Raw genomic sequence first — 17,389 nt, 5'->3', positions numbered from 1 at the left:
TTTTCCATTGTAGTGGGTTTTGCCTTTTTCAAAACAATCCATTGCTTCTTATTATTCCAGTGGGACTTTAGGAGGAGAAAAATGCACACACATATGTTCAGTCAGCAAACTTCACCTAGAAAAGTTTTTAATTCACTTATCCATCTTATATCTCATTTTTTTGTTTGTTTGTTTTTTAATTTAGAGACAGAGTCTCACTCTCTCACCTGGGCAAATACAGTGGTGTGATCACAGCCCATTGCAACCTCAAATTCCCAGGCTCAAGAGATCCTCCCACCTCAGTTTCCTAAGTAGCTGAGACTACAGGTGCACGCCACCACACCCAGCTACTACAGGTGCACGCCACCACACCCAGCTAAGTTTTCAATTTTTTGTAGAGATGGGGTCTTGCTTTCTTGCTCAGGCTGGTTTTCAACTCATGGCCTCCAGCTATCACCCCACCTTGGCCTCTCAAAGTGCTGGGATTACAGGTGTCCGCCAATACCCCCAGCCTTATGTCTCATTTCTATCTTAATAACATCCATGTAAGATGGGTGAAGACCATATTCTCATTCCCATTTCATGAAAAGTGAGCCTCAAAGAAGTCATATGCTTTATCCAAGGATAAGAAGTGTGGGGCTCTGAGTCCTGTCTGGGATTCCATGGGCCAAGAGGTGCTATCAGTCACATTCTGTCAGTGTCACAGAAACCTGCAATACCCCAGAACAGGCATGGGGAAGGTCAGAACACAGAGACGGAGGCAGTGAAAACAGTTGAGGATGCTAAATTGTCTCAGAAGATTCATTGAGGCCAAATTTCAGAAAGAAACAAAGAAAGAAAAGAAACAAGACATGGGGATAGGGAGAGAGGGAGGGAGGAAGAAAGGAAAAAATAAGAAAGAGAAAGGAAAGAAGGAAGGAAGGAAGAAAGAAAGGAAGGAAAAAAGGAAGGAGAAGGGAAGGGAAGGGAAAGGAACGGAAGGGAGGGAAGAAAGGGAAGGAGGGAGAGAAAGAGGGAGGGAGGGGGGGAAAGGGAAGAAAGGAGGGGGAAAAGGAAGGAAGAAAAGAAAAGAAAGAAGTAAGCAAAGAGGGAAGGAAGGAAGGAAAGAGAGAGAGAGAGAGTCTGGCACAAATGAGAATTCCCCATGAGAAAGCAATCCTAGCAATGTTAATAAATTTTTGAATGAAAGTCAAAGCTTGGACTTTTATTGCATGTAAAATTATCCAGTCACTCAAAAATATCTATTGAACAATTTGCCAGTTATTGAGCTATTATCTCTAAGCTCCAAACTTATCCTTTTCTACCCAGCTTTGTAATGTCAGGGCTAGAACTCTGCATCCACCATTCTGCCCAGCCAGCTGCTCCTTGGGATCCACCAAGAGTGGGTAGTAAAGGTAGACCGTGAGGCTGGGGAAGGGAAAGTGGCCCTCTTCTTCCTGTTCCTGAGTACTTCCTGCTCCTGAATACTTCCTGTTCCTGAGCACTTCCTGTTTCTGATTAGCTCCTATTCCTGAATACTTCCTCTTATTGTCTGCATCACTTCCTCAATGATAACCCAGGCACTGGAAGTTCTTTCCTGTAGCAGCGACTCCATCCAGTTTGCAGTTTTTACAGTATACACAGACCCAGTTTCAATGCGGCCTCACTCAGATATCTGAGTCGCAGCTCCATGGGGCCCCTCCTCTGAGCTTCTACATTTTAATAGTTCTCTGTTCTTCCTTCTATTCCCTCACCCTTAGGGGAAGTAGCTATTTCCTGCAGTTGCCACCACCATGATTTCTTAGAGTTCTCTTTTTGCCTTTCTGCGAAAGAACCCAGTTAACAATTTTTATATAAAATTATGCCTGTTAAAAGGTATGGTTTTATCTCCTGACTGATGAAAGCACTCACTATGAACAACCACTAAAGCTCTATATTAGGTACAAATCTGGGAGCAAAGAGTCCCCCCTACATAAATGCTGACACATTGCCGAAGGATGAGAAGGTGGCTTTCCTAGATGAATCAGGGTTTGTATGTATGCTGCATTGACCAAATGTTTGGACCAGTGCAGTTTGTGGTTCCCATGGACAGTGTCCCTTAACTCCAAGAAAATGACTTCAGATATCAAGTCCCCTGGGGCTGTCTCTGATGTGCCAGGAGACAGCATGAATCTTGGACAATGGTGCTATCAATTTTCTGTAAGTCAGCCAGGATGATGGCTTTGCTCAGTAAACAGATTTCTATTTGAGCACTTTCAAAAGCCAGATTCATTCTTTCAGGCATGGTCGGTATATGTTTCTGTGCTAGGCAGGTTATTTTATAGCTGCAGAACCAACAGAACATTTCAGATCTCATCAGAGTTCCCTGGACGGCTGTAAAATGTCTTCTTTATATATCCTCAGGATCCACATGTGAGACTGAACCAGTTTTTCAGGTTGGGAAAGCCGGTGCTGGAAAGGAAGAGGCAGTTTCTGGCAGCCACAGTTACTCAGAGCTCAGCTCTGGCCTCTGAAAGCTATCTCCTTTTCTCCCTGGGTCAGACATATGGGTCATTTTGTTAAGACACATTAACCCCCATGGCTGCTTTTGTCTGTGTCTCCTTCCCACCCTGTCTCCACTGGAATGAGCTTCTTGAAAACAAGGCTAGGGTCTTGTTTCTGTCTCAGGAGTGCAGCATGGTACCTAGAGCCTAGCTGATGCTCTTGTTTTTCTAGAGCTGGAACAAGCTGAATTGAGCATGATAATTCCTAGTGGAAGTTTTAAGCACTATGTAGGAACATGACTCCATGCTCTGACAACCACACTCTATAAATTTTTATGGGTGCATACATAGTAGGTGTATGTATTTATGGGGTACATGAGATATTTTTACATAGGTATACAAAGTGTAATAATCACATCAGGGTAAATGGGGTACCCATCACCTCAAGCATTTATCTTTTCTTTGTGTTATAAACATTCCAGTTATAATCTTTTAGTTATTTTTAAATGTATAATCAAATTATTATTGACTAGTTACCCCGTTGTGCTACCAAATATGAGATCTTATTCATTCTATCAATTATTCAATTGACAGAACATCATTCATTCAATTATATTTTGGTACCCATTAACCATCCCCACTTCCCCTCCCCACTATCCTACCTCCACCATCACTCCTCTCCCCAGCCTCTGGCAACCATCCTTCTACTCTCTATCTCCATGAGTTCAATTGATTTAATTTTTAGCTCCTACAAATAAGTGAGAACATGTGAAGTTTGTCTTTCTGTGCCTGGCTTATTTCATTTAATGCAACCACCTCCAGTTCAATCCATGTTGTTGCAAATGATAGAATCTCATATTTTTATGGCTGCATAGTATTCTATTGTGCATATGTACCACATTTTCTTTATCCATTCATCTGTTTGTGGACACTTGGGTTGTCTCCAAATCTTGGCTATTGTGAATAGTGCTGCAATAAACATGGGAGTGCAGATATCTCTTCAATACACAGATTTCCTTTCTTTCAGGTATATACCTAGCAGTGGGATTGCTGGATCATATGGTAGTTCTATTTTCAGTTTTTTGAGGAACCTCCAAACTGTTCTCCCTAGTGGCTGTACTAATTTACATTCCCACCAACAGTGTACAAGGGTTCCGTTTTCTCCACATCTTTGCCAGCATTCGTTACTGCCTGTCATTTGGATATAAGCCATTTTAAACTGGGGTGAGAAGATATCTCATTGTAGTTTTGATTTGCATTTCTCTGATGATCAATGATGCTGAGCACCTTTTCATATACCTGTTTGCCATTTGTATATTTTCTTTTGAGAAACATCTATTCAGATCTTTTGCCCATTTTTAATTGAATCACTAGATTTTTTTCCTTTTGAGTTGTTTGAACTCCTTATATATTCTGGTTATTAATCCCTTGTCCGATGGATATTTTGCAAATATTTTCTCCCATTCTGTGGGTTGTCCCTTCACTTTGTTGACTGTTTCCTTTGCTGTGCAGAAACTTTTTTTTTTAGACAAAATCTCACTCTGTTGCCCAGGCTGGAGTGCAGTGGAGCAATCTTGGCTCACTGCAACCTCTGTCTCCCCAGGTTCAAATGATTCTCCTGCCTCAGCCTCCTGAGTAGCTGGGATTATAGGCTTGCACCACCACACCCAGCTTATTTTTGTATTTTTAGTAGAGATGGAGTTTCGCCATGTTGATCAGGCTGGTCTCGAACTCCTGACCTCAGGTGATCCACCTGCCTTGGCCTCCCAAAGTGCTGGAATTATAAGCGTGAGCCACCACCCTAGGCCAGCAGCTTTTTAACTTGATATAACCCCATTTTTCCATTTTTGCTTTGGTTGCATGTACTTTTAGAGTATTACTCAGGAAATTTTTGCACAGACCAATGTCCTGGGGAACTTCCCCAATGTTTTTTTGTTTTTGTTTTTGTTTTTATTTTTAGTAGTTTCGTAGATTGAGGTTTTACATTTGCCTTTAATCCATTTTGGTTTGATTTTTGTGGGTAGAAAGTGACAGGGGTCTAGTCTCATTCTTCTGCACATGGATAGCCAGTTTTCCCAGCACCATTTATTGAAGAGACTGTTCTTTACCCAGTGTATGTTCTTGGCACCTTTGTCAAAAATGAGTTCACTGACCATGTCTGGATTTATTTCTGGGTTCTCTATTCTGTTCCATTAGTCTATGTGTCTGTTTTTATACCAGTACCATGCTGTTTTGGTTACTATAGCCCTGTAGTACAATTTCAAGTCAGGTAATGTGATTCCTCCAGGATTGTTTTTTTGCTCAGGACAACTTTGGCTATTTTGGTCTTTTGTGGTTCCACATATATTTTAGGATTATTTTTTTCTGCTTCTCTAAAGAATGTCATTGGTGTTTTGATAGGGATTTCATTGAATATATACATTGCTTTGGATAGTGTAGGCTACAACCTATAATTGGTTTTGCCCTTTCCACTTCTGCCTCCCCTCCTTTTAATCAAAAGAGGGAGAGAGAATGGGCTGAACATGCTTTCCCATCCATGTCCTCAATGAAATGAAAAAGCCTACAGAAAGAGCTGAGGATAGGAGTACAAGGGCCGCCAGTGATCCCAGAAATAGATAGAGGCAGCCCAAGATGAAAGACACCTTCAGGCAAGAACACACTTCTCTATCCGCTTCTCTCTCTGTTTAAAATTGAGCCCTTCTGACTTTCCTAATAATAAAAATGCAAAATTTTAAAGATCATAAATCATCTTTTTCATCTATGAAATTGATAGTTACTTATTAGCATTATTAACAGTAATAGGTATTAATAGTATTATTAACAGCCAATATATATTGAGATTGACTTTTAAAATTCACCTATCACATTTACAAAGGTAAAAAAAATGGAGGGGCACTAAACATATTTTAGAATGGGTTAAAAAATAAAAAACCTGGCAATACCAAGCACTGGCAAGGATGCAGAGCAACTGGAACTCTCAGAAATTGCTGGTGGAAACGCAGACTGGCTTGGCTGCTCTGGAAGAGGCTTGACGGCTTTTAAAAAGTGAAACATACACTTACTGTGTGACTCAGCAATCCAACTCCGAGGCACCTACCCAAGAGAAATAAAAACTTACGTTCACACAAGAAAACCCTATACATAAATGTTTATGCAGCTCTATTCATAATCAACAAAAACTGGACACAACCCATTTGTCTTAACAGGTAAATGGATAAGCAAACTGTGATTCATCCACATGATGGAATATCTACCACTCAGCAATAAAAAGGAACGAATTATTGATGCATGCAACAGCTGAATCTCAAAGGCATTATGCTAAATGAAAGTAGAAGCCAGACTCAAAAGGCTGAATATTGTGCGATCTCATTCTTGTAACATTCTAGAAGAGGTAAAACTATAAAGACAGAGATAAGATCAGCAGCTGTCAGAGATGAAGGACGTGTTTGACCACAGACAGGAAGCACAAAGTAGCTTCTGGGCATGAAACTGTATGTTTTCTCCCCAGTTTTACTGAGGTATAGCTGACAATTAAAAATTGTATATATTTAAAGTGTGTAATTTGATGATTTGGAGTTGCTCTGTATCTCAATTACAGTGGTGGCTTCACAAACCTATACCTATATTAAAATTCCTACAACTACACAAAAAACGTCAACTTTATTTTATATAAATTTTAAAACTAATAATAATGAGAGATTAAATATTAACAAATATATAAGCAAAGATGGGAGGGCTTTTGGAGAAATGGTTGATGCCAGACCTGAGGCAAGGAAAGTGCAAGATGAGCCTGGAGCATCTCATGCCAGAGAGCAGAGAGGGGCTCAGAGGACACAGGTCCAGCTTGAAGGGGCTGCCACTTGCCAAATTTGGGATGATTTGGCTGTCAAAATGGATAGTTACAGAAATACACTGGATAGAGAAAGAAGCCATGAGTACAATCTGATACTAAAACAGTTGAGGGATAGAATAAGAAGCTTTTCTTTATAGAAGAGTGATAACTTTTTTTAAAAGTAGAAAGAATGGGTAATGAAAGAGCACTTTATAGCCAGCAAAGCAGCAACTGATCCAGGCAAGGATGATCAATAGATTCTAAAATCACTGGGTAAGAGATTGTTGGGAAGCAAGATCTTCTGTCTCAAAGTATCACCCAGTAGGTCACTTAATAATCACAAAAGATCAGGATACATTTACAATGGAGAAATATAGCCAACACTCACTTAACTAAGTGATCAAAGTTAATGTCACAAATTGTGGACAAATTGGCATCTTGTTGTTCCTCCTGATATGACGCCCTGAGAAGGAAGCAACAGCATCTATATAATATGCCTGCCAACAATATTTATGCTAAATCTAATCCTGAGGCTCAATCAGATAAATCCAGGTCTAAGTATACCCTATAAAACTCTTCAAAATGCCAATGTCATGAGAGACCACAAAAAGACTGGAGATCTGTTCTGGATTCAAGAGACATGACTGTGAAACTCAATATGTGACCTTTGATTCCATTCTGGATCAAGACAAAAATCTGTTAAGTACAGACAGTCCCCAACTTACAATTGTTCAACTTACAATTCTTCAGTTTTACAATGGTGCAAAAGTGATAGGCATTCAGTGGAAACCGTATTGTGAGAACCCGTACAACCATTCTGTTTTTCACTTTCAGTACACTATTCCATACATTACATGTGATATCTAACACTTTATTATAAAACAGGCTTTGTGTTGGATAATTTTTTCCAACCATAGGCTAATGTAAGTGTTCTGAGCACATTTAATGTAGGCAAAGCTGTTATAATATTCAGCAGATTTAGTGTATTAAATGCATTTTTACTTACATTTTTTCAACTTATATGGGTTTATGGGATGTAATCTCGTTTTAAGTCAAGAAGTCTTTATTCAATGACTTGATGTGGATTTTGTATTAGAAAATTGTATTTTAGCAATGTATTTTAGCAATTCCCAAGTGTACCAATTATATTATGCTTAGGTAAGGGTGTGTCTTTGTTCTTAAGAGACACACACTAAAATGTTTAGGCATCAAGTGTTATGATGCCTATAGATAACTCCAAAGTTTGATAAAAACTAATAGAGAGCAGATGTGGCAAAAGGTTAACACCAGGTGGATCTACATTGGGTGAAGCACTTACAAGTGCACATTGCATGTTCCTACAATTTTTTCAAAGGCTGTTTTTTTTTCTAGAGAAAAATAAAGGAGAGAAAAAACTGATGAGGAAGCCTGGTATTGACAAGGTCATGGGGCACTGGAAATTCTCCTGTGCAGCTGTTGGGAGTGTGAGCCGGCACATGCTGCCTGGAGGGAAGTCGGGCACATAGTAAAGCATAAATTGAGCATACACTTTGACCCACAAACCCCACACCCCACCACTTTCAGGTTAACTTAGAGAGAACTCACTAAGGTGCAAAGATGTATATGCCCTAAAATTTCACTGCAATCTTATTTTTTATACCAGAAAAGTAGGAAATAGCTTAATGTCCATCACTGGAAAACTAGTAAGTAAATTATGGTTCATTTCTAGCTTACTGGTCAAGATCCTGGGCTCTGAGGTCAGATACCCTGGCCGTGCTGATCAATTTTCTTGTTCCACAGCCTGTTCATCTGCTTAATGGGCATAATATAAACTCCTGTTCGGTAGAGTTGTTATGAGATTATGCAAGATCATGTATGTGCCTGGCATACAGCAGGTATGAAATCAGTATTACATACCATTAGCTTTATGTAATTGATAAAAAAAACGATGAGGCCAACCGTTATTTATTGACCTGGAAAGACGCTTCTCTCATAGTGTTGAATGAAAAAGCAGGTTATGGGATAGAGGAGTACAAGGTCTGATTGCACTTATGTAAAAAATACATTTTTAATTTCCGTTGGAATATATTCGTAGCAAGATGTCTGGAAGATTGGCCACCTAAACGTTAATAATGGGTCCCTAAGGTGAGGACGCTTTCGGTCTTTTATTTCCTTCTTTGTACCTTTCTATATTGTTCGTTTTTTTCTTTTTTTCTTACAACACATGTAACAGTTGTACAATCAGATTCTATTTAATTGTAAAAATATTAATAAATCAGATCCATGGATCTTGCCTGCTCAGACCTGACTTTGTCTGAGGGGTTGACCAGATGCCCTGCTGATTGAGACCCCAGAGGCTACTTCCCTACCTTTGGTACAAGTCACTGTCCCTTTTCTCAGCCTGAGTGCTCTCTCTGCCAGGCACGCCGGAGGCATTTACGTGTTCAGCTCTTTGTTCTCTCCATGGGATTATGTTTTCCCCACATTTCTACCTCATTTTCACGCAGCCTGCAGCGTGTGTGTGAAGCATGTGTTTGGCTCAGGGGATGACAACACACCTGCAGAGGATTCACTGAAGCCTACCTTGGAGGGCACTCAGCTCTTTTCTGGGTGTTTTCTAAGGGCGTCCACACTGTCCAGCAGAAATCAGTTTGCAGCACCATTTCCTCCCCAAGCCTGGTTTTCTGCAGCCTGGCCCTCACCAAGGTGCCAGGATTAAGCTGACCACGAGATGGCAGTCTTTCCTTGCATCAGGCTGGCCGAAGCCTGCATTCGCAGACCTGTGTGCTTCTGAATCCAGCTTCTGTGCTGCCCGAAGCAATTTCAGCAAAGAGATTATTGACTAAAGAGACCTTCACTACAGAAGAGAACAGTAGGATTAAATATTCGGAAACAGAAGAACTCGAAGAAGAAAATACAATTTCCCAACGTCACATGCTCACCCATCCTTCTCCTCTTCAACAAAAGTCACAACAGTTGTGTGTCCATTTGCAGTCTGGGGTAGAATTAGAATTGCCAAGCATCCCAGTGAGGTCTGAATCCACATTCCTTTATTTCTTTGTGCCACTCAAAGCCAGATATTGATGTCTGAAAACAAGATACATAAGCTTCATTATTTAAGTGTCTCTTCCTTAAACAAGACCGCTTTAATACTTAACAAGGTAGGGAAGCTACATAATTTAAAATCTATGCGACGAGAAATAAGAAATTATTTGTAGCGGGCTCCACTTTTACACCCACCAACAAAGAAAGACATTCACAATTTTTTGCCTTCCCAGGGCCCCAAAATACAACACAGGCCTGTTCTCCTGCTCCGGGCAGAAGCCGCAGCTGAAACTGTTCTTTATCAGCTTTTCTTTCTCAATATTTACCAACCAATAAATCTTTTTTCCCCTAAGACAACTGACATTCGAATCCTGTTCATGTGGAGGCTTGTTATCCAAATAATATTAAATAAACTGCTTCATTTTCCACTGAAAAAGTATTAAGATGGATTTTTTTTTCTTTGCTGGTCAATATTGCAGAGGAGAGGGGCTGCTCTCATCCATGGGAAGGGCAGCTGCCTGCCTGCAATGAGCACGTCTCAATCTCCGAGCCTCCTGCAGAGGTGCCTCCTCTCTGTCCTGTCCTGGAGCCATGAAAGCTCATCTTCAGGCTCCCACAGTCCCTGCTCTGTGGCACCAGCAGGGTCGAGCCTGTCTGTACCATTGTCACGGTCATAACTGAGGACCCCATAGAATGTTGCCAGAGCTGCAGGAGTATTTTGCCCATTTTCCAAAGTGGGATAAGTCAGTCTTTTGAGAAAAATTACAATTCTGTTGTTCCACAAGCCAATTCCAGCTTCCTTTTTTTTTTTTTTTTTTTTTTAGACAAGTTCTCACTCCATCGCCCAGACTGGAATGCAGTTGCGTGATCACGTCTCACTACAGTCCCAGGTGATCTTCCCACCTCAGCCTCTCAGGTAGCTTGGGATTACAGGCACACGCCTCCACGCCCAGCTAATTTTTTATATTTTTTGTAGTGATGGAGTTTCACCATGTTGCCCAGGCTGGTCTTGAATTCCCAGGCTCAAGCAATCCTCCTGCCTCAGCCTCTCAAACTGCTGGGATTCCAAGCATGAGCCAAGGTGCCCAGCTCAGCTCCCACTCTTTCCTCTGTCAGAGGAGTGTGTAGTGCCAATGGTCACAGAGCTGGCCAGAGGGGTCAGGAGGCAGGAGGTCTGGGCTAGCTCTTCTGCTAACTTCCTGGGAGGATCAGCAATGAGACGTGCATCTCTGGGCCTCAGTTTCTCCATTCATACAAGGAAATGTTGGACCTGACTTTCTTTTAAACCTTCCCATTATGCTACTTATCAAGGATCTGAAATAAAGGAGGAGGCTTTGGAGCTGGCTTGATTTTAGTGGAAATTAAACATCTGAGTCCCTAAAGAAACTTCTAGGGAAGAAAAAAGAAAGCTTTTGAAGATTAATAGTAGCAGATAATATTTACGTGGAGATGTCTCTGTCCTAGGTACCATTCTAAAGGTTTGGTCATATGATTTAATTTAACTCCCACAACACCCCCATATTCTTGTACCCACTTCACACTCAAGGGAGCTGAAGCACTAAGGGGTGCATGACTTCCCCAGGGATCGCATCACTTGGAAAGATCTGAAAAATGGGAAGCCAGGTGTCTTGGCTCCAGGGTTTATTCTCTTAACTTCCTAACCCCACAGCTGGCAGCAAGCCCAGGAAACCTCTGAGGGCTGCCGCAGTCCGGGTGGGTTGTGGGGTGGAGCTGGAGCTAGAGGCTCTGGCAGTTGGAGTCATGGGCCCTGGCCTTGAGCACTGTTCTGTGAGTGCTTTTGTCTCTTTCTCTCATCTTTATTTGGCCTTTACTCAGATAGAGGTTGCCGGGGTGATAGTCATGCTCATCAGTGTACCCAGATTTCTTACATGATTTTATTACTACATAAATAAGACATGAGTAATGTTTCCTCATAAAAAAAAAAAACTCCAAGAATTATAAGTAAGACTAAAAATCCCCTTTGAGCACCACCGCTCTTGGTTTCCTCCTCTCCTACTACAGGAGATACTGTCATCGTTTTGGGTGTTGCACTACAAATTATTTTCTATGAGGTATGTACCCTTAGAAAACCTGTGGTCATGCTTTATAGTTTGTGAGGTTCTGTTTCCTTCAGCAATGCTATCATGCTGCGTGTATTATCTGGAAATCGCTTTCCTCGGTCAACAGTGCAACTTGAGACCCTTCCATGTTCCCACTTACAGATATGTCTCATGAGCCTCCCGTTGTATGAATGAATCTGAGTTTATCTGTCCATCCTTGTTTTGATGGCCATTTAGGGCATTTCTAAATTCGTATTTTTCCCAAAATTGCCATAATGTATTTCCTTTCACATACTGCCTCTTGCATGTGTACAAATATTCCTTTGGTCTAAATGATGAAAGTGAAATTGCTGGGTATCATCATATTTTATTAAATTGGCATAAATATCGTATGAGATTTTTATAAAGGCTCCCCCCAAAAATGTTGGGATTTGAAACTCTATAATAACCTCAAATTGCTGTAAGTGGTAACAAAACATCAGTAAGATTTGAGGGCCGTGAGATGCAATAATGGCGAGAGAGGAGTGGGTGATGCCTGTGAATTGTAAGGCTATGCTTTTCCCTTTCACCCAAGAAAGCACAGCAGAATGAAAGAGGGGTGAAAATGACGTGAATCATGAAAACTCTTAAATGCATTAGAATTGGAATTTTTTAAGTAACATACTTGCAAACATGGCCGAGATCTGCTGTGATTTACCTGCAGGGTCCGTCCTTCTGCACAACCCATGCTGTCAACCAGGAGCTATTCTGTCCCCACCGACTCAATGAGGCAGCAACCAGTTCTGTACATGAAGATTCCAAGGGATCCCAAATGGCATGTGTTAGAACAGACACTATCCAAGAAGGAAAGGACATATCTGTCAGCCATGCTACAAGTGTCATGCCACCATGGAAGCTGATTGCTAGATACTGGGCTGGCATACACCACATACACACACACACACACATGCTGAAGCATCCTCAGAATTCCTGCAACTCCAAGGTTCAAATGTCCAAGAAGAATACCGTGGGGTGAGGACTGTGTGCTTGGCCAGGCTCTTTGGAGCCTACTTGGTGTCTCTGAAGGACTGGAAATAGAATTTGCTTTTAGTTAAAGGAGCCCTAATACCAGTCTCTGCCAGAATGCCAGAAGTTGCAAATCCTCATGCCCTGTCCACCCTCTCTCCAGTGGAGACTCTTTGTGTGTGTGTGTGTGTGTGTGTGTGTGTGTGTGTGTGTGTGTGTGTGTTCCTGTTCAGTGTTTTTTCTTTTTCTTTTTTTTTTATTATACTTTAAGTTTTAGGATACATGTGCACAACGTGCAGGTTGGTTACATATGTATACATGTGCCATGTTGGTGTGCTGCACCCATTAACTCGTCATTTAACATTAGGTATATCTCCTAATGCTATCCCTCCCCTTCCCCCCACCCCACAACAGGCCCCGGTGTGTGATGTTCCCCTTCCTGTGTCCATGTGTTCTCATTGTTCAATTCCCACCTATGAGTGAGAACATGCAGTGTTTGGTTTTTTGTCCTTGCGATAGTTTGCTGAGAATGATGGATTCCAGCTTCACCCATGTCCCTATAAAGGACATGAACCCATCATTTTTTATGGCTGCATAGTATTCCATGTTGTATATGTGTCACATTTTCTTAATCTGATCCTAAGATCAACCTCAGGCTAAAAAACAAAGAGTGAAAAAAGTCAGTCTGTATGGAACCCTAACATTCTCTGTCTTGGCGCTTCCCCTGCTGAAGACAGCCCACTTCTCTTACTTCTTACACCTGGGTCCCACATATTTTATGGCTTTTTCCTTCGCACTTTTCCCATTCCAACCCTGCCTTCCTGAAAATAGCTTCTGTTTGCTTTCTAGACCTCTGCTAGTCAGTGAGTGGTCCTGGGCACCTGAGCTGGTGCACTGAAGATTTGTGCTGATCTGCAATGAGATCGGTGGAGATTTGGAGGACAACCACTTAGAGACTTTGATACCAATTAAGCAGGGTAACTTTAGGTCTGTTAAATCTAATAATAATTTTAGGCTTGAATTTTAGTGTATATTTTTATTTTATTTTCTTAGTAATTCATTGTCATTGCACTGTATTTTTATTTTTATTGTTTTAGAGACAGAGTCACTCTGTAGCCCAGGCTGAAGTGCAGGGGTGCCATCATAGCTCACTGCAGTCTCAAACTCCTGGGCTCAAGTGATCCTCCCTCCTTGGCCTCCAAAGCACTGGGATTACAGGAGTAAGCCACCACACCCAGCCTGTTATTGTATTTTATGAAAATGCTCACCCAGGGTGGATTGGAAATGCATTTAAACATGTATTTTTAAGTCAAGATGTCCTCTCTCTGTCTCTTAACTTTCCATGACTTGACTAGCAGGCACATTCAAGTTACTTCATGCATCATGAAGCAGATGGAACAGGCGGCTCTCCATTCTAGAGATCCCTAGCTGTAAGGGGCTGTCCCTTTGCTAGTGTGGGAGGTCAGCCTGCCTTGCAGAATGAACCATACGGAGTCAAAGACTAATCCCAAATATGCCAGGATTGTCATTTTCATTTCATTAGACTTTCTAAGCCCAATGTAAGTGTTGTTTATGCTGATTGGTTGTGCTCCCTACACCTGGTAGAAAAGAAGCCAAGTTCGTGAAAAGGCAGGACAGCAGGTGGTTTGTATGATTGTGTGTTTAGATAAAGCCACCTGCTTGTAAAGAGGCACCTTGGATCTTTTGAGTTTTTCCTCTCTAGTGTTCCAGGAGGAGTGAAATTTTTAATAAGTCCACATGTGAAGACTTTGCCTTTTGAATAAGACCTCCAAGAGTAACCAAGATTTTGCAAGGTTTGTCTCAGCCCTTGAGGGCAAACGTGACCAAACATTTGCTTGAACAGATGCTCCAATTGTCTGTTGCTGGGTACCAAACCTCCACAAAACTTGGTGGCTTAAGCCTACAGCTAGTTTGTTTGGTTCCTGAAGATGCCATTTGCATAAGGCTCTGTAGGAAGAGTGCATCTCTGCTCTACTAGGCATCAGCTGGGCAGCCCAAAGGCTGGAATGGAGTCATCAGAAAGCCCCTCACTCATGGCTGGTGCCGGCTCCAGGGAGATGCAAACAGCTGGGGCTGGACTAGCAGGGGGTCCTCCCTGACCCCAGCATCTCTCTCTGTCCTTGTGTGGTCTCTCCACATGGTCTCTCCAGCACAGCAGCTTCAGGGCAGTTGGACTTCCCATGTGTGCCAGGCTCCCAAGGCACTTGACCCAAAGAGAGAGCCATGAGGAAACCCTACCACCTTCCATGGCATAGCCCCAAGGTCACACATTTTATTCACCAAAGTAGTGAACAAAGCCATACCCTTGCAACAAAGTGCAAGGGGAGGGAAACAGACACTACCTCTTGGTGCAAATGAGGCAAGATTCTGGAAGAGCATGTGGAACAAAAATACTGATGCAACTGCCTTTGAAAAATACAGTCTATCACCACAGATACACAGCCACAGAAGAAAAATGTGCAAGGAGTTCACTGAGAGTGTCGAACAAGGCTAGGTGTGAAGGTGCTCGAGTGGCGGTCAGCTCTGCTTCTCCAGCTTTGATGCCTGCGGTGGCCCAGATGTAGCTGAGAATCCCCCAACCCACTGTGGTCATGGCAGGCACTTGAAGCCTCCTCTTCAAAGAAGAATGAATTGATGGGACCCTTTGCTCTTTCCCACACTTTCCACATGCATGTCTGGAGTCAGAGTCATTGTCTGTGGCTCTGACACCAAGCCCGGCTAAATGAGTGGTCTGCCCTGATCTGGCGGGGCCATCCAAATCAAGAGCCCCTGCCTCCATGCAGCCCTCCTTGATCTTCCTCCTCTGGCAGGATGCAACGTTCCATCTTTTGTGCCACAGCTGGACCCTCCCATAAGCTCTCTACCCGAGTGTGTTAGCACTTCAGTGCCCTGAGTCATTGGCTTGTGTTCCCCGAATAGCCCGTAAGTCCCTCAAGGCCTGAGGCCACATCAGCTGTTTGTCATATGCCTCACTGTGCCTGGCGCAGTGACTAGCACACACAGGCCAAGGACTTTTGACTGCTGTATAACAAGAAAAGAACAGGCGAAATCCCAGAGATTTCAAGCTGTTTGTTTTGTTTTCATAAAGAGAAGTTGAAATTTTATTTGGTTTATATTTGTTTCATTGGGAAACCCACTCATATACACACACTTATATGTATCCTTGATGTGGTGAACATGCATTTGTATGTGAGTGTGTATGTCTGTGTGTAAATGTGTGTATGTATATGTGCATATTTTGGGTAAGAATAAGTCTGACTGTGTGTATAAGTGTACAAAAAGTGTGTATGTCTGTATATAAATGTGTTTGTGTGGGTGTGGAAATATTTTTGTGCCTGAGTGTGAACGTGTTTGTGTGTGTCTGCATTGGTTGTTCATGTGTGCTTGTGTGTAAATGTATGTCTGTATGTCTGTGTGCATATGTATTTATGTTTTTGTCTATGAGTACATATATGAATGCATGAATATATGTATGCTTGCACGTGTGTCTACACATGTGCATGTGTATTTGTGTGTGTGTGTTTGTGTCTGAGAGCATGCACAAAATCAGCCATCCAAGAGGCTGGCAGTGGGTCTCTAGGCCTGGGCCAGGAGGCATCCTGCCTTCATTGGTGATTCCCCCAGCGTCCCAGGGAAGCCATCCTCACTTCCTCTCCGGGACGAGGAGCTAAGCAGAGGTCAAGTGACTTGCCCCAGACCCCACAGCAAGTCGGTGGCGGCTCTGCGAGGGTCTGATTGCCAGGCTCACGCCCCTCTGCAGGCCGAGCTGCCTCGCTGTGGCATGTTGGCACCCGGCCCAGGCCGCGCCGCCCGGCTCTGAGAGCTCCCATTGTGGCCGAGAAGTGGCCGAGTGCCATGGCCTGGCATCCGCAGGTGACGGCAGAGGGAGGAGTGACTCCCGAGGCGACAGGAAAAGGGCACCCCTCATTTTGTGTGGCTAAAGCGTTGGAAACAACAGACGTGTAAAAAGGGGAGGGGGAGAGAGGAAACCAAAGCTAATGAGGAATAATGAAGACGTGGAGAGAGACACACACGGAGAACGGTGGGAGCCGTGGGCAACGCGAGAATCCCGCACTCACACAGCAACAGGAAGCAGAGCCAGCCGGAGGCCGCCGGCTCAGGAAACGTTTTGTTTCCTCCTTTAATTGGTGACCCCGCTCAGAGTTGCTGGAAATGGGCACAGCCCGAGAGACTCGAGTGTGGCTGTGGCAAACAATGGGCTGCTGAATGGCCTGGAAAGGCAGCCAAGAGTGGGCGCAGTCCCAGCGCCAGTGGATCTTAGAGTGGCTCTGCTGGGCACAGAAGGAGGGCTCTGAAACTCTCCCGAATTGTGCTCCCAGCTGGGCTCTCCTGGAAACCCACCTGCACAGAGGTGCCCGTGAATGGGAGAGCTCTCCATGAGAGATGCCCAAACGCCACTGGAAATAGAGTCACGTGAAGAAAACTGCATTCACCGGAGCATGTCTCATCTAGTGTGGCCAAAGGAGATTTTTTTAAATAAGCTTCTAGGGGTAGGGAATCAGTGTTCCCAGGAGTCAAGCTTAGGTAACTACAGGTGGTCAATGAACTTCTACCTAGAGCGGATGGTGCTGGCTAAGAACTGGCTTTTGTTTTGTGGGCTGGGGCCTGTGAGTTAGGGACTAGGCACAGTCACCTGGGATGGCCAAGGACCTGTCAAGCCACCACCAGCCATTGCTGTCCAGCACCCCTCACAGACACCTCTCCTCAAATGAACAAATACTGAAACATCAGTCGAAAAGAACACCAAGTTATTTCCCATACCTGGGGTTGGCCAAAAGCAGGACTTGTTCTAATACCAGGAAAATTAATCCAAAGTAGAAATCTTAAAAAAAGGGACAAATTGTAGATAGAGACAGGGCATACTATTTGTCTTCCTCTTCTCCTAAGACACCTTGAACATGGAGGAATCAAGGAATAAAAATCTCTTAAGAGCAAAGGATAACAGTAAGGAAACCAACAAGCAAAAGATGAGAGGTTTCTAAAAA

At 43.0% G+C, this 17,389-nt stretch overlaps 1 protein-coding gene across 1 annotated transcript in view; it reads left to right on the top strand.

The window, feature by feature from the left end:
• Positions 1–13,944, top strand: part of LOC129022003 (uncharacterized) — a 94,230-nt gene extending 80,286 nt beyond the window's left edge. Inside the window, exons 4-5 of the mRNA XM_054468129.1 lie at positions 12,061–12,368; positions 13,460–13,944. Of these exons, the coding sequence (XP_054324104.1) occupies positions 12,061–12,368; positions 13,460–13,478 (327 nt within the window). The 3' untranslated portion in view covers positions 13,479–13,944. The remainder of the gene's footprint in view (positions 1–12,060; positions 12,369–13,459) is intronic.
• The last annotated feature ends 3,445 nt before the right edge of the window (positions 13,945–17,389 follow it).

Source organism: Pongo pygmaeus, chromosome 21, assembly GCF_028885625.2.
Source record: "Pongo pygmaeus isolate AG05252 chromosome 21, NHGRI_mPonPyg2-v2.0_pri, whole genome shotgun sequence".
In the NCBI taxonomy this organism is placed as follows: domain Eukaryota; kingdom Metazoa; phylum Chordata; class Mammalia; order Primates; family Hominidae; genus Pongo; species Pongo pygmaeus.
Note: the sequence above shows the minus strand (reverse complement) of the source record. Positions and strands in the feature narration are given on the sequence as shown.